At 37.0% G+C, this 18,300-nt stretch overlaps 1 protein-coding gene across 5 annotated transcripts in view; it reads left to right on the forward strand.

The window, feature by feature from the left end:
- LOC127866349 (DNA-dependent protein kinase catalytic subunit-like) overlaps window positions 1-18,300 on the forward strand; it is a 130,948-nt gene that overhangs the window by 13,879 nt on the left and 98,769 nt on the right. For all 5 annotated transcript variants that reach the window (XM_052406820.1, XM_052406821.1, XM_052406819.1 and 2 more), the window contains exons 11-19: window positions 531-626; window positions 2,284-2,366; window positions 8,929-9,182; window positions 9,406-9,560; window positions 10,587-10,715; window positions 14,349-14,467; window positions 15,216-15,299; window positions 16,867-16,942; window positions 17,682-17,807. In XM_052406820.1, coding sequence (XP_052262780.1) covers window positions 531-626; window positions 2,284-2,366; window positions 8,929-9,182; window positions 9,406-9,560; window positions 10,587-10,715; window positions 14,349-14,467; window positions 15,216-15,299; window positions 16,867-16,942; window positions 17,682-17,807 — 1,122 coding nt within the window. The remainder of the gene's footprint in view (window positions 1-530; window positions 627-2,283; window positions 2,367-8,928; window positions 9,183-9,405; window positions 9,561-10,586; window positions 10,716-14,348; window positions 14,468-15,215; window positions 15,300-16,866; window positions 16,943-17,681; window positions 17,808-18,300) is intronic.

Below are 18,300 nucleotides of genomic sequence, written 5' to 3' on the forward strand. Positions count from 1 at the left end.
AAAAGGGCACTACACAAAGTTGTTTAATTAAACATTTTACAACAGGAAGAATCAACTTGTCCATATATGCATTATATCATATGGTAGTAGTGTTGTAGGGCCTTTGACCATTTACATATGCTGTCCCTTCTCAGGAAATGCTTTAAATACGGTTTATAGTGAACCTTGTACTGTTTCATCCCAGCATTTCAGGATTTGATAGTATCTCTATAGAGCTTTTTGCTTCCTATACAAATGAATAAAATACAGCTTAAATAAATCAATCACACTCTGGAAAAAGCTTAATTTACTCATAGTATCGCCCAAATTGGCATGCGCAGTCACTTTAATGGAATTTTTCGTTTAAAAGAAGTCTTCTAAACCAAAATCAAGCTTAGGTGAAAAGTGTCCTCCTTGATTAGCATGTGGGTACTGCATAGGCTAATCTTGGACAACACTTTACGCAAATGGATATAAGTCCATTTTCTCAGAGCAAGACTAACATATACTTTGAAAAATCAAGTGTAAGTCATGTGTTGTGTGTGTTTCAGTTCTTCTTCCTGCAGTTCCGTGAGATCATGAACAATGAGAAGGCCACTGTCAAGGAGCTCTCACTGGCCATCAAGGGATACGGGATGCTGGCAGCTGTAAGAAATAGCATGGCCCAAACATACATACAACATTCCTTAATCTTACCCTAAAGATATAAGTATTCCTAGTCAAAAATTACTAACTGTTTGTTAACAAATTCACTTTCTAATAATCTCTCTATGACATAAATCATTTGTGATAAATACTTTTGATTTGAGAGGGTAAATAACACTTAAGTTTTTTATTTACATTATTCTTTTAGCTAAACATTTTTAAGAATGTTAATTAGAAGTGTATAATCTTATCTTTATAGCATTAGTTGTGATTTCAAAGATAAAGCTCATACTCATAAACATTAATTATTATCCCTGCAAATGGGGCTGCATATACTTACTGCTTTGTCCATCCAGCCAAATTATACTTTTGATGAAACTGATTTCGCAGGGTCTTGAAAATATCCTGATAATTTTCCCCATCCCTCTCAAAGTCTGATTGTTTGTTCATTGTGCATTCATGACCATACAGAAAAGACCACTGAGGCGTTATTTTCCTTTCTTTTAAAGATGTTTATATCTAGCAGCACCATGCAACAATGGGTCTTATGTCATTTGCAGCCAGAATAGCTTCAGACCAGCCTGCACAGTTGCCCAGTCTGGTCAGGAGCTAGTCTGACCTTTATGAAGACCAAGAAAGCATGAATGACTTTCCAGCAGACTGCAGATCTCCTAATAATGTGCAGACTCGTCTAAAGCTTAGTAGACTGGTCTAAAGCAAGGCAGACTGGTCTAAAGCTAAGCAGACTGGTCTAAGGCTAAGCAGACTGGTCTAAAGCTAAGCAGACTGGTCTAAAGCTAAGTAGACTGGTCTAAAGCTAAGCAGACTGGTCTTAAGCTAAGTAGACTAGTCTAAAGCTAAGCAGACTGGTCTAAAGCTAAGTAGACTGGTCTAAAGCTAAGTAGACTGGTCTAAAGCTAAGCAGACTGGTCTAAAGCTAAGCAGACTGGTCTAAAGCTAAGCAGACTGGTCTAAAGCTAAGTAGACTGGTCTAAAGCTAAGCAGACTGGTCTAAAGCTAAGCAGACTGGTCTAAAGCTAAGCAGACTGGTCTAAAGCTAAGCAGACTGGTCTAAAGCTAAGTAGACTGGTCTAAAGCTAAGTAGACTGGTCTCAAGCTAAGCAGACTGGTCTAAAGCTAAGCAGACTGGTCTAAAGCTAAGCAGACTGGTCTAAAGCTAAGCAGACTGGTCTAAAGCTAAGTAGACTGGTCTAAAGCTAAGTAGACTGGTCTAAAGCTAAGTAGACTGGTCTAAAGCTAAGCAGACTGGTCTACAGCTAAGCAGACTGGTCTAAAGCTAAGCTGACTGGTCTAAAGCTTAGTAGACTGGTCTAAAGCTAAGCAGACTGGTCTAAAGCTAAGCAGACTGGTCTAAAGCGAAGCAGACTGGTCTAAAGCTAAGCAGACTGGTCTTAAGCTAAGTAGACTGGTCTAAAGCTAAGCAGACTGATCTAAAGCTAAGCAGACTGGTCTAAAGCTAAGTTGACTGGTCTAAAGCTAAGCAGACTGGTCTAAAGCTAAGTAGACTGGTCTAAAGCTAAGTAGACTGGTCTAAAGTTAAGCAGACTGGTCTAAAGCTAAGCAGACTGGTCTAAAGCTAAGCTCACCATCTAAGGTTTAGACCCATTTTTGGATTATATGGCTCACTTTCTATTTCAGCCATGTAAGTGTTTCTTGACCAACTCAGATGTCCAGTTTATGTTCACTGAAATGTTAACAAAAACAGAACAGCAGTTTGCAAGGTGAGAAAGCTTGACCATTCTAACAGATTAGCTGTGTGGATTCCAACTATGGATTATACTATTGTAAAGCAAACTAGTTTCACATTTCTAAAACATTAAATTGAAACTCCTAATATATAATCACCATGAAGGATGTCATCAAAGGAACCAACATTCACTAAAATATGCTCAGTTACTTGATTTACCATGGTCAATATTTTGTATTCATGAATAATTCATGAGACATCGCATTGCTTTCGATGTCTTATTTTGCAGGAAATTTCAACCACAATTCTTTTTCAATACAGTTTTATTGCAGGCTATGTTTGCTTGTGATATTGATCGTCAGCTCAAATGAGTTTCACAGACTTCATTCAAAGAGTGAATAAACATGAAGAGAAATTTGGTCATAAGTATGCTCATCAATATAAACGAAAATAAATTTTGCTAGCCAGTTTCTACATGGTATATTATGTTGTGACAACAACATATATAACTTAGTTTCAGACAATTTAAGAGTATCTTTGCAAAACTTATTTTTTTTACTTAAGTAAGCACCACATTTCTGAGTTATTTTGCCTTGAACATTGTCAACTTCTATTTTATTTCTATGCATTAATCCCCATTTTCCAAGAGCAAGGCTCATTTCTATTCCATTATGTCCACATGCAGCAAGTCTCATTTCTATTCTATTATGTCCACATGCAGCAAGGCTCATTTCTATTCTATTATGTCCACATGCAGCACGGCACATTTCTATTCCATTATGTCCACATGCAGCAAGGCTCATTTCTATTCTATTATGTCCACATGCAGCAAGGCTCATTTCTATTCCATTATGTCCACATGCAGCAAGGCTCATTTCTATTCTATTATGTCCACATGCAGCAAGGCTCATTTCTATTCCATTATGTCCACATGCAGCAAGGCTCATTTCTATTCCATTATGTCCACATGCAGCAAGGCTCATTTCTATTCCATTATGTCCACATGCAGCAAGGCTCATTTCTATTCCATTATGTCCACATGCAGCAAGGTTCATTTCTATTCTATTATGTCCACATGCAGCAAGGCTCATTTCTATTCTATTATGTCCACATGCAGCAAGGCTCATTTCTATTCCATTATGTCCACATGCAGAAAGGCTCATTTCTATTCCATTATGTCCACATGCAGCAAGGCTCATTTCTATTCCATTATGTCCACATGCAGCAAGTCTCATTTCTATTCCATTATGTCCACATGCAGCAAGGCCCATTTCTATTCCATTATGTCCACATGCAGCAAGTCTCATTTCTATTCTATTATGTCCACATGCAGCAAGGCTCATTTCTATTCTATTATGTCCACATGCAGCAAGGCTCATTTCTATTCTATTATGTCCACATGCAGCAAGGCTCATTTCTATTCTATTATGTCCACATGCAGCAAGGCTCATTTCTATTCTATTATGTCCACATGCAGCAAGGCTCATTTCTATTTTATTATGTCCACATGCAGCAAGGCTCATTTCTATTCTATTATGTCCACATGAAGCAAGGCTCATTTCCACTGGGGGCTGACGAGGTATAAGCGTAGTCCGTTTCGCTACGAAGTCGGGTATATGTTTTACTACGAATACATTGTGTACATACACTACTTAATCAGGCGAGTTCCATCTTTTCTGGTGTTTATGGGTTAGAGAACGGAATATCCAGTAATGGTAGGTACTTATTTTCAATAACAAACTAATAACAAATGTGCGTAGTTTCAGCCTGTACATTTATTTTGAGGTAAAATCGAAATATTTTGATTTGAAGCAATGCATAAGGTGGTTATTATGTTAAAATAGCCAATTACGGTAACTTAAATCGAATAAAACTACATGTTACTTTATTTATTGTACATAACACATTTTAAAGTACAAAAACGGTTACGAACATGTATTTTAATTATTCAAATGCTTTGTTTCGAAGGAAATTACAAGTCGCTTTATGTATAGGTTTCGCACAGAGTATGTATTGGTTGTGCTACGAAGTACAAATATAATGTATAGGTTACTCAACGAAGTCTCTGTATCCTTTTCAGGGCATATCACATGCAGTTTGCAGTTACTGCAGACTACCATTTCCCAGTGGAAAAGATGCTGTGCTTAATTGTGCGCATGAGCATCCAAACGAAAAGGTTCCCTTTATGTGGGAGATGCCTTGTGACACTGCACCAGGTGTACAATACAGAAATCGCACGTTCAATATTATGGGTGGCGACATTAAAAATTATTCTGAAAATATTACATTCAATCCGGTTTCTGGCAAATTGATAATTCCGACAAAATCTACAGTGACAGAAAGTCCTGTGCGTAAGATATCACGAATTAACACGCCCATTGTCAGATATTTCCCGAGCCAGTGGTACCTTCGGACAATGTAGACACAACCGGGATGGAACCGTCAGAGCGCCGGTTTAATTATGTACCGTATCTATACCGGGACCCTGTCGGCATTCACCAGGCTCCCCGTAGCTCTGCCGGGGTCTGTTTGGGCCCCGGTGGAGCTATGGTGCCGTACCGGTGCAGTCCCGGTTGTTCACAGTGCCACGCCGGTCGTTGTCGGTCCTTCCAGGTGACTTGCGTTTCATCTCGGAGGTATTAAACATTTTAATATTTTACCGGTGGAGCCCCGGTCGTCTACGGTTCATCCCGGTGGAGCACCGGTTCATCCCGGTATGGCCCCGGTTCATCCCGGTAGATGCCTGATCACGCACCGGGGCTCCGCTGGCATCATAGTGAGACCGGACCTTAACCGCATTGTAACACGAGGTAAATTTACCGGCCGTCATGTACACAGTAAACAATAACCTGTGACTGAAACCCACTGTCAAGCCTTAACAACAATACATTGATTAGGAAATTGCGGATTTGTGCCATTGGGTACCTACTTTCCACACCTTACGGCTGTAACAGGTGTTGATTTTACAGGTAAAATCATGTATACGAACATGAAATTCATCTCAAAATTAGTTGGCGATAACCGATTTTCAAGAAAATCGCTTTGACAGATAAAATGTAAAAATCAAAATCCGTATGAGATAAAGAAGGATCGAAGTTGGGACATGGGATTTACTTTGACATAAGCAGAGTTTCGAGATAACATAACGAGCATCGAATGTTATTTGATAAAGAATACCATATGCTAAAAACCTATCGTCGGTCTCTATCCAAAAGAACGTATAAGGGATTGTCACAAGGTGAAGATGCGTAATTTTTATTGAGACCTACGACAATAGGTTCTCGACTCTCAACTGTCGTCTTATATATGGATTTTCGATTTTGATCATTTCCTTTGGCCTAGTCGTGAATTTAATTATATCATAATAATGTGCATTACCATGTCGAGTGTGCGCTTCGGATCATGTTGTGTCGTTGTTACTATCTCTTCCTCAAAGGAAACATCCAGCCACTCCATGACTCTGTATTTAAAAAAAAACATGTTCTTTATTTCGCCTTTGAGAGATAACCAATACGTCCTCTGTGAGAAACGCATACACGCTAAAGCGTTGTCGTAGCGAGGCATATACGTATACTGTCAGAGACATGATCATACATAATAATACTATTTAGCCTTTATTTCTGACAACTGGGTCACCCTATACATTTCTGAACACACCAGTGGCTTAACGATACATACATCAATATGGAAATTGTAAAATTGTGTCAATTAAACATAGTTGTAAACCTTAATTGCATTTTTGTAAAATAAAACTTGACTTCGGTTTGATAAATCAGCGGTAAATTTAATGTTTAACGCATAAACCAGACACATGTTGAATCATAATTTGATGTAACAGACCTATGAAATGTCATAGTGCTTAAATTCAGAGTTTTGTTATTACAAAAGCATAATCTTACCTGTTTTAAACACAAATTTCCACTAATCCGTTCTACGATGTCATGTGTATGTACACAATGTTTTCGTAGTAAAACATATACCCGACTTCGTAGCGAAACGGACTACGCTTATACCTCGTCAGCCCCCAGTGATTTCTATTCCATTATGTCCACATGCAGCAAGGCTCATTTCTATTCTATTATGTCAACATGCAGCAAGGCTCATTTCTATACTATTATGTCAACATGCAGCAAGGCTCATTTCTATTCTATTATGTCCACATGCAGCAAGGCTCATTTCTATTCCATTATGTCCACATGCAGCAAGTCTCATTTCTATTCCATTATGTCCACATGCAGCAAGTCTCATTTCTATTCTATTATGTCCACATGCAGCAAGGCTCATTTCTATTATATTATGTCCACATGCAGCAAGGCTCATTTCTATTCTATTATGTCCACATGCAGCAAGTCTCATTTCTATTCCATTATGTCCACATGCAGAAAGTCTCATTTCTATTCTATTATGTCCACATGCAGCAAGGCTCATTTCTATTCTATTATGTCCACACGCAGCAAGGCTCATTTCTATTCTATTATTTCCACATGCAGCAAGGCTCATTTCTATTCTATTATGTCCACATGCAGCAAGGCTCATTTCTATTCTATTTGTCCACATGCAGCAAGGCTCATTTCTATTCTATTATGTCCACATGCAGCAAGGCTCATTTCTATTCTATTATGTCCACATGCAGCAAGGCTCATTTCTATTCTATTATGTCCACATGCAGCAAGGCTCATTTCTATTCTATTATGTCCACATGCAGCAAGGCTCATTTCTATTCTATTATGTCTACATGCAGCAAGGCTCATTTCTATTCTATTATGTCCACATGCAGCAAGGCTCATTTTTATTCTATTATGTCCACATGCAGCAAGGCTCATTTCTATTCTATTATGTCCACATGCAGCAAGGCTCATTTCTATTCTATTATGTCCACATGCAGCAAGGCTCATTTCTATTCTATTATGTCCACACGCAGCAAGGCTCATTTCTATTCTATTATGTCCACATGCAGCAATGCTCATTTCTATTCCATTATGTCCACATGCAGCAAGTCTCATTTCTATTCTATTATGTCCACACGCAGCAAGGCTCATTTCTATTGTATTATGTCCACATGCAGCAAGGCTCATTTCTATTCTATTATGTCCACATGCAGCAAGGCTCATTTCTATTCTATTATGTCCACATGCAGCAAGGCTCATTTCTATTCTATTATGTCCACACGCAGCAAGACTCATTTCTATTCTATTATGTCCACATGCAGCAAGGCTCATTTCTATTCTATTATGTCCACATGCAGCAAGGCTCATTTCTATTCTATTATGTCCACATGCAGCAAGGCTCATTTCTATTCTATTATGTCCACATGCAGCAAGGCTCATTTCTACTCTATTATGTCCACATGCAGCAAGGCTCATTTCTATTCTATTATGTCCACATGCAGCAAGGCTCATTTCTATTCTATTATGTCCACATGCAGCAAGGCTCATTTCTATTCTATTATGTCTACATGCAGCAAGGCTCATTTCTATTCTATTATGTCCACATGCAGCAAGGCTCATTTTTATTCTATTATGTCCACATGCAGCAAGGCTCATTTCTATTCTATTATGTCCACATGCAGCAAGGCTCATTTCTACTCTATTATGTCCACATGCAGCAAGGCTCATTTCTATTCTATTATGTCCACACGCAGCAAGGCTCATTTCTATTCTATTATGTCCACATGCAGCAATGCTCATTTCTATTCCATTATGTCCACATGCAGCAAGTCTCATTTCTATTCTATTATGTCCACACGCAGCAAGGCTCATTTCTATTCTATTATGTCCACATGCAGCAAGGCTCATTTCTATTCTATTATGTCCACATGCAGCAAGGCTCATTTCTATTCTATTATGTCCACATGCAGCAAGGCTCATTTCTATTCTATTATGTCCACACGCAGCAAGACTCATTTCTATTCTATAATGTCCACATGCAGCAAGGCTCATTTCTATTCTATTATGTCCACATGCAGCAAGGCTCATTTCTATTCTATTATGTCCACATGCAGCAAGGCTCATTTCTATTCTATTATGTCCACACGCAGCAAGACTCATTTCTATTCTATTATGTCCACATGCAGCAAGGCTCATTTCTATTCTATTATGTCCACATGCAGCAAGGCTCATTTCTATTCTATTATTTCCACATGCAGCAAGGCTCATTTCTATTCTATTATGTCCACATGCAGCAAGGCTCATTTCTATTCTATTATGTCCACATGCAGCAAGGCTCATTTTTATTCTTTTATGTCCACATGCAGCAAGGCTCATTTCTATTCTATTATGTCCACATGCAGCAAGGCTCATTTCTATTCTATTATGTCCACATGCAGCAAGGCTCATTTCTATTCTATTATGTCCACATGCAGCAAGGCTCATTTCTATTCTATTATGTCCACATGCAGCAAGGCTCATTTCTATTCTATTATGTCCACATGCAGCAAGGCTCATTTCTATTCTATTATGTCCACATGCAGCAAGGCTCATTTCTATTCTATTATGTCCACATGCAGCAAGGCTCATTTCTATTCTATTATGTCCATGTGCATTAAGCTCAGTTTTCCCAGAACAAGGGTAATGATTTTCCGTGATGCACAAATACAGGCAAACTGAGGACATGGACAACAAGCTGCACAATCTAGCCAGCTACCTCGAGTCCCTGGCCAGTATTGTGCAGGAGCTAGACGTAGTCATGGAGACGCAGGTGGCCTCCCTGGAGTGCCTCATGGTAATGATGCTAGAGAACATCCCCAACATACATGTCACCAAGCACTTCCTGTGTAGACGTGCCATACTCGCCCTCCTGTTGGCTTTGATGCCCAAGTGGACCTTGTTTAAACAAGTTTTGTCAGGATTCGGTAATCTTTCCTTTTACATGGCATCTTTAAACATGACAATTTTTGTATTTGTAATAGAAGAATTTGTATTCATATTATAAAATAAAGACACTATTGTGTTAAATTTTGAAAGATGTAAGTTCATTCAGTCACAATGATGCTCAACATTAAATAAAGTAACATAATTTAGAGTGATGTTACATGAATTTTTGACACAGTCGTTCTTCATGTTGTTGAATGACAGTGTACCAGAGTTTGCTGCGCACCTTCTCTCACACTCCTGTGTTGGAGATTGAGGAGTCAGGGGAGAGCACTGGAGACGTTACCATGGAGAGGGCAATCACCTACCGGGACTTCATGGAGACCTGGTCTGGTCTGTTTGATGCACCACTCATCAAGGTAAACAAAATGGGAAGGAACAGGAGGGAAAGCAAGTGTGTAAAGTGTCATCCCAGATTAGCCTCTGCCAACTGCACAATCTAATCTAGGTTGACACTACGCACATGCATTATGTCCTGTTTTCCTAGAAAAAGGTTCATATATACTGCTATACAAGCCATGGTTCACCATGTTTTCCACCAAGTTGAACATTGAAGAATGCAGGGCAGGCAGGTGGTATGTGTCAAATTATGTTTTCTGGTCAATTAGTTTAGTTTGCATAAACCAATCTTCATGAAACTTTGGCTTGCATAGAGACCTTGCTCTTAATTGTATTAGTGAAATGGCTGTTCAAGATCATGATCATTATTGTTAACATTAAAAAAACAGTTTAAGCTTAATCATTTGAGTTTGGATGGAGATTTCTTTTGTTTGTAGGTAGCTTACATCAAACCCTTGCTTGGCATTGCATTTAGGGCTGGTAGGGTCAAGGTCACTGTATTAAGAATAGGGAAAACAATTTCTGCAATAATGGATATAGATATTGAGCTGAAATTTGGTGCACAGGTACTTTACATATAAACATATGGCTTGTTTCCATTTGGTACCAGTTGGTTCAAGATCAAGGTCACTGTTATTAAACATGATGTAACTTTCCTCTTAAAAGCTAGAGTTTTCATGGGGGTATTATTATGAAATTGTGAGTGTTGGCAGCTTACATGCAGACCTAGCATGATATTGCACAATTTATTTAGTTATAATGTTGAAAACCAGGTTTCATTACATTGCCATGTTTGTTAATGTACATGTTTAACAGTGATCATTTATGAATAACCAGGACACATTTGCATTTTTGAAGGCATCATCTGCCGTATAGAACAATTGCATGTTAAATTTGCTTATTTGTGGCATTTGGCAGTTTGAATGAAATTTCAGAAATACCTCAGTTGTGTTCTCCTTTGAGGACTTTGAATTAAATGAATGAACCTCAAACCTTCTGCTTTGTTGAACTTTTATTTCAAAATAAATGTTCCTGATTTTGTCTAGGAGTTTGCAGCTGATGACATCACCTTGGAAACAAGAAAGCAGTTGACTGACGCCATCTACAGGGAAATAATAACAGCCCTTTTGAAAATACTGGATAAACTTGACCTGACTGCCAGCCCTGATGCAAAGGTTGTCTTTCTTTTCTTTAACCATAAGTTGGTTTTAAAAAAAGAAAAAGGTTTGGCAGGGATGAATGGGAAACTGCTGTAGAGCAGATTAAAAGAATCGTAATACATGTAATACTTACCTTATCATTTGGTCACAATTTAAACAATTGTATCCAGTTTTGTTGTAAAGTTACCATTTGATAATGAAAACCATGATTAATGATTAAATGAACAGAGATTTCATAATCATACAACTGGGTCAAGAACACATCTTTATTAAAAACCCTTACCCCCCATATATTATCCATTCCTTGATGCATATGTTTAAACCTGACTAGCGATTATTGCATACATCAGATTGTTCTCATCTCCCCATGGACAGATAATTGGGTAGAATCACTGCTACAATTGTTAAATGCAAACTCTGGCAAGTATATACAAATACAATGTATAGTTTTCTATTATTTAGTTCACATAAATTTGGTCGTTTCTCTGAAGAATAAAAAGAATTTTGGAATATATTACTATTTAAACATTTGATAACCTCTAATCAGAAAGATTTTATACTGAACCTGCATAAATCACCTGACATGATGTGGGTGCATTTTTATCCCCCACCATAGGCGGAGGGATATTGTTTTGGCATTGTCCGTACGTCTTTCCGTACGTCCGTCCGGAGCCATATCTTGGAAGTGCTTTGGCGGATTTCATTGAAACTTGGTATATATGGATAAGAGAATGATGCACGCCAAATGCAGACCTGTTTACTTCTACGGATTCGCCGTAGTTACTACGGATTATTTGGCTAAACTACGCACTACGGAGTTGTTCTGAAAAACTACGGATCCATCGATCAAAATAGTCAAATTTCAGTTTTTAATCGTACTTTTGCTTATTTTCGGTCTTTGCAGGTAATTAATCAATCATAATCATTTTGGCGCTTGTGTAGTAAGAAACGTTAAAATTCAAGCCTCCTGGGGAACGAGTGCTGATCGAGCTAGTCGAGTCGTCACCGAACGACAACTGATTTATGTATTTGTTCAATCGTGATACATCGGCTATCTCGGATTCCTCCGTAAGATTGATTTATGAAATAAATCGTCTGCTGATCCAGAGTGATCTCTATTGCGGAGAATACCGATGATAGTCGATGTATCGGGATTTAGCACGCCTGTTTTTACACACGTCCAAGATGGCGGCAAGCAGACGAGAAATTGCATTAACGGCGAAAATAATAAATACCATTCAAATAAACAACTGATATCATATGGTCATTAGGGAATAATGTAATGCGTGTGCTAATTAACGCAAAATACTACGTTTGAGAATTAAAAAAACAACAACAAATATTTATCAGAAATTGCACAGTGAATGTGCGTCACAGAATCGAGTGTTGGAAAATTGGTGTTCAGTCTACTCACAATGAGTATCGTTCGAAAATGGAAAGAGACAAACATGATTTGATTTATATGTTAGTGGATCTGTGTATACTCAGATTCATATGCATATTCTGCTTTATTATGTTTGTTACGCTGTACAGTTTAATGAAATAGCATTGAACTGAGGTTGTCAAGTGCAAAATATAGAAAGGTAAACAAATAAAATATATTATTTTAACTCCATTTACATGTCATACATCATTAACACAACAAGAACACTAAAGGGTGTTTGTCAATATTTGTTTATGTTTTCCCCTTATGATATTTAATTTAAAAAATACTGAATTAAATTAATAGCTACTCTTAAAGAGCTTATCATCAAATGGGGTATTTAAGATTAGAATCTATAGATTATTGCAAGTTTAATATACATGTGGATGGATATTAACTAAATATTGTCTTCATTGTAAGAAGACGTTAACGCAGCACTTTATAATATAAAAATGCTGTCAAACATGCACTTAAAAACAATTTTAATTCTGTTACTTATAATCATATTTATAATGCTTAATGTTTCGCAATTTCATGGTTTATCGGGCTATTTTATCCAATTTCATGGTTTATCACGCTAATTTTCCCAATCCAAATGGCACAGGCTGTAACAAATAAAAGCAAAAAAAATCACTAAACAGATTAAATTATTAGCAAGTAAATTCATCTAATGTTTATTTACCATTAAATTAAACTGATATGTGACCCAGTCATGGTGTTTTAATGCTCAAAATGATTGAAAAGGTTAAAACTACTGACAACAGCCCAAAAGTACTGAGAGATGCCCTCCATACTACTGAGAAGCAATCGGTAGGGTAAACAGGTCTGCAAATGGCATTGTACACCATCTGTTAATAACGGAGTTATGGCTCTTTGTATCTTTTTCTTGAAAAAATGCTTTTTTTGTGTGTCCGGAGCCATATCTTGGAAGTGCTTTGGCGGATTTCATTGAAACTTGGTATGGGTATGTATATTAATAAGAGGCTGATGCATGTCAAATGGCATTGTACACCATCTGTAAATAACGGAGTTATGGCCCTTTGTATCTTGAAAAAATGCTTTTTTGAGTGTCAAATATAACACTTTTGTATCCAGAAGCATATTGGCGGGGGATATCAATTCAACAAATTTGCTTGTTTTTAGCCTGGCTGTTTTCGCAGAACACTGGAGATATTGTCATAGCCAGCTCGTCGTCCGCCGTCCGATGTCCGCCGTAGGGGTCGTGCTTAAACCTTAACATTGGCTCTAAAATCAAAGTGCTTCCACCTACAACTTTGAAACTTCATATGTAGATGCACCTTGATGAGTTTTGCACGCCACACCCATTTTTGGGTCACTAGGTCAAAGGTCAAGGTCACTGTGACCTCTAATATAAAACTTTAACATAGGCTCTAAAATCAAAGTGCTTCCACCTACAACTTTGAAAATTCATATGTAGATGCACCTTAATGAGTTCTACACGCCACACCCATTTTTGGGTCACTGGGTCAAAGGTCAAGATCACTGTGACCTCTAATATAAAACTTTAATATAAACCTTTACATTCGCTCTTAAATCAAAGTGCTTCCACCTACAACTTTGAAACTTCATATGTACATGCACCTTGATGAGTTCTACACGCCACACCCATTTTTGGGTCACTAGGTCAAAGGTCAAGGTCGCTGTGACCTCTAAAATAAAACTTTAACATAGCCTCTACAATAAAAGTGCTTCCACCTACAACTTTTTATCTTCATATGTACATTCACCTTCCTAATTTCTACACGCCACACCCATTTTTAGCTTGGCTGTTTTCCGAGCAAACCAGAGGTATAGTCATAGCCAGCTTGTCGTCCACGGTCCACCGTAGGCATCGTGCTAAAACCTTAACATTGGTTCTAAAATCAAAGTGCCTCCACCTACAACTTTGAAACTTCATAAGTAGATGCACCTTGATGAGTTCTACACGCCACACACAATTTTGGGTCACTAGGTCAAAGGTCAAGGTTACTGTGACGTCTAAAAAAAAAAATTCTGACAAGCTTTCGCAGCCGAGCGTTGGCACCCGTTTTGCGCCGCTCTTGTTTAAATACTCTCTTATAACAACAAACTCAATTAAAATTAAGATTTTATGCAAAGTGTACAACTCATTACCTGAAAGTAAAAGTACTTTTTGGACAGTTCATAAAATGTGCAGACTTCTTTAGGCAGGTGCATTAAGCCCTGTTTCCCATATTTATGCCCAGGCTGAAGATGCCTCTGTCCCTGTGGAGGAGACCGAGACAAGTGCTGACCCCCTGCATGGGGTCCAGGCACGTAAACCAAAGGACTTCCAGATCTTCATCAACCTCGTTGACTTCTGCAGGTAGGGTGATTATCTACTTTGCATTTGGGAGGTCTTTTTTTTTTTTTCTCATGTCTTTGTCTAAAATTTGGGATCATTTGTCCATTGGAATTTCAGTGTGTAGTTGTTGAACTTAAGAAAAGTTATTATTACACAAATAATATATATAAGACCTTCTTTTGATGTTATTTTTTAATAATTTCCACCATTTTTGACATGTGGCTCTACATATTGCGGACAAGCATCTAGATTCTATTTCTAAATGTAGATAGTAATTGTCTTTTTTCATGTCTTCTGGATGTTTGAAAAACATTTTTAGACATTATTAAATCTGTGTTGGTGTTTAGCAGTTGAACTGTCCGTCAGTCCGTCTGTCTGTCAGTTAGTCCGTCCGTCCGAAAACTTTAAAATTGGCCATAACTTTTGCAATATTGAAGATAGCAACTTGATATTTGGCATGCATTTGTATCTCATGGAGCTGCACATTTTGATTGGTGAAAGGTCACAGTCATCCTTTAAGGTCAAAGGTAAAAAAAAATATCCAAGGGAAGTAACAAGCTTTAAAGGGAGTTAATTTCTATTTATCATTTGGCAAGTACAGATCATTTTTACAAGGGAAGTAATATTTTTTATTATATCCCTTTAAAAAATCTTACTTCCCTTGTACAAATTATCTGTACTTGCCAAATGATACAAAAAAAAATAAAGCCGCACAGTAGGGGGCTTTGTGTTTCTGATAAACACATCTCTTGTTTATCATATTTTGTAGTGATCTGCTGCCTTCAAAGAATTATGAGATGTTTGAATGCTGGACTTTGCAGTTTGCACATAAAGTTATTCTGCTATCTACAGAGTAAGTGTTTGGTTTATGTTTCAAAAGTCATTGTATGAAAAAATCTTGAATCATACTCGTGCACTTGTTCATGAGTTAAAAACCTTTGCTCAAATAATGCAGATTAAATCACCCTGCAAATTACTGTCCTAAGTTTTAATGTATATAAATATTTTGACAGCACAGTGTTTCAAAGGCTCTATTTTAACATCATAGCGTTTTAAGGACACAATTTTGACGTCAAAGTGTATCTCTATTTCGCGTCTGTGTTTCAATGACTTAATTTATACTTCATAGTTGTTTGAGAACTTTTCTTCAACAGGTTGATTTATTAGTATTTTGACCTCAGCTACTTTAACGATAATGTATGTGCTGAGGTTTTTAATTTCATATATTTAGTAATTGAGTACAATTAGCAAAAACAAATTAATTTGTGCTAAGAATTTACTTGAAATTGGAAAGAGGGACAACGGTTGTTACTTCCAGTGATGCCCCTATATTTCTCTGTTAAAGGGAGCTTACCACAATGAATTAAGAGAAAAGCTGAGGTTGCTTCCCTTCCATTTGTACCAATATAAAATCAAAGAATATTGAAATGTGTTAAAAATAATTTGGGCATATTGTAAAAAATAAATAAGCTGTATTATAGTTCTTTTGGTGAGATTTTCAATGTATAAGAGACATAAGCTTGAGACCTTTGGCAGCGTTATAGATAATTTTTTACCCATGGGGGTAAATACCCCTACTTTTCAAAGCATGGGGGTAAATGGTCAAATTTTGCCTTGCTTGAAGGGTAATTTTCTAAAAGTAAAACCTGAATATAGCCGGGGTACAGACACGCTACTTTAATAATGTTAAACACAATTAACCATTAACTATGTGTATTCCTTCATATTAGTAGGTTTCTTAATTCTTGTTATTTTAACTTGTATTGTTGGCATATTACATTTAAGAAGATCTTCGTCCTTATCGTCCACCACGGTGGGCCACGGAAAACTTTTTTGCCAACTTTCAACAGTTGTTTTATTAGCGTTTTAGTGGTTCCTTTTTGATTTGAAAACAGAGGAAATTAAATCATTCAGTATTGGTAGTACAATTTTATTACTTGATACAATTTTTGCCGTACACAAAGAATCAATTTTACTTTATGAAGTAATTTGTGTTGGCTTGGAAGAAGCCATGCTGACCACTTCATGTAATTTAATAAACACATAAGCGCTTGACTGTCTGTTAAAAAATCAATACTAAATTTACCATGCGTCTAGATGATACAGAGTATACATACCGACTGGCTAACTATTTCTACAATCCAGCGCACAAATAAGCTCTAATTTTTACGATAACCAGTCTAATATTTTGGCTAAAGACAATCAGCTGTTTATATTTTTTGTTTATGATTTATGCAGAGAATTTACAGCATTAGCATAAGTCCAGATTGGCTTGCTTAAATGTACGCACGGATATGATAAATTGAGCATATCTTGATATTTCTAATGCGTATATTACGCTGATACGCAGCTTATCTAGAACGCTGCCTTTGGTCTTAATATCTCACATGTTTACATTCACACTGTTTTTTGTGTTTTAGGCACCCACTTGCCAGTGGCCTCTACAAGCTGCTAGCAGTGTGCATGAAAATAGCCAATAAACTGCACTACTTTGATGTGAGAATTATGTCAATTCTTTACTTAACAGCAGTTGGAAGCTTGCAATTTGTCTTGGTGTATTTGTTATATATCCCCCAAATCTGATTGTGTTAAATACTGAGGCCGCTAAATTGTAATGTATTTGCTATGGAATAATTTGAGCCGTGCTCTGTGAAAAGGGGGTTTAATGCATGTGCGTAAAGTGTCATCCCTGTTTAGTATGTGCAGTTCGCACAGGCTTATCAGGGATGACACTTTCGGCTTAATGATATTTTTCGGTTCAATAAAGTCTCTTTTTATTAAAAAAAAATGTTTAGGCAGACAGTGTAGTCCCTGATTAGCTGCTCAGGCTCTGCTCTGGGACGACACTTTACACACATGCATTAAACCCCCTTTTCACAGAGCAAGGCTGATTTTATTTGTGGTTGATTTTGTGAGTTGACTTAATCCACAAATTTTACAAAAAAATATTGGAAAATTACTGATGAAATTTCATCTTTTGTTTTTAAAATCAGAAATCCATGAATTTACATGTCCACAAAAAAGTACATTAAAAAAAATGTTCTTCAAATTAATATAAATGTATTTAATGTGTTTATTCAAAATGTATTTATTAACTTTAAATAAAAAGTAAGTAATTTAAAGTAAACAAATTTGGTATGAATCAATTTACAAGTTTGTGTGCATGTCCACTATCCAATGCTCATTACTTTAGATATTATTTTATTTAATATACAACTTTAATCGGTTTCATCAGGGAGTACAGAGTGTGTCTGAGACCAGTCTGAAGCCAGATCATGATGCCATGGACACTAGCAACACCATGGAAACCAAACCTGACATGATGACCTGTTATCTCCTGGTGAAAAAGTTCTCTGCAGAGGTAATACTGTGAATCCACATTGCCATTAGAATATATAATTATAATTCATATCAATTGTTAAAGACGAGTAATAGGCTGCCCTCTTGTTTGGTTTTACATAGGGAAGTAGCGTAATATTGTGATTTGTGTAAAGAGCACTGATAGACCTGTATCCCAGGATTTCTTAACACCAGATTAGACACACAATGTATGCTATGTTAAAACAGGTTCATGTCTTAGTAACTACCCTTGTATTAATACTATTAACTATTGAAAAAAGAGGCTATCAAATATTCGTAGACGTCCGTCAGTCTTTCTGTGTGTAGACACGAACTCTCAGACAATCTACTCCTACCTTTTTAAGCCCAAAGCATTGTTAGTGCATGCATGGCTTCTTATAGTTTGAAATGCGCATGGGTATTTTTTATCAGTCTACATTGACAAGTGCAAGTGTTGCACTTTTACAATCTATAATTTCTATGTTAAAAGTCTTGTTTAGTAAAATATTCATAAT

This window comes from Dreissena polymorpha, chromosome 2 (genome assembly GCF_020536995.1).
Source record: "Dreissena polymorpha isolate Duluth1 chromosome 2, UMN_Dpol_1.0, whole genome shotgun sequence".
In the NCBI taxonomy this organism is placed as follows: Eukaryota; Metazoa; Mollusca; class Bivalvia; order Myida; family Dreissenidae; genus Dreissena; species Dreissena polymorpha.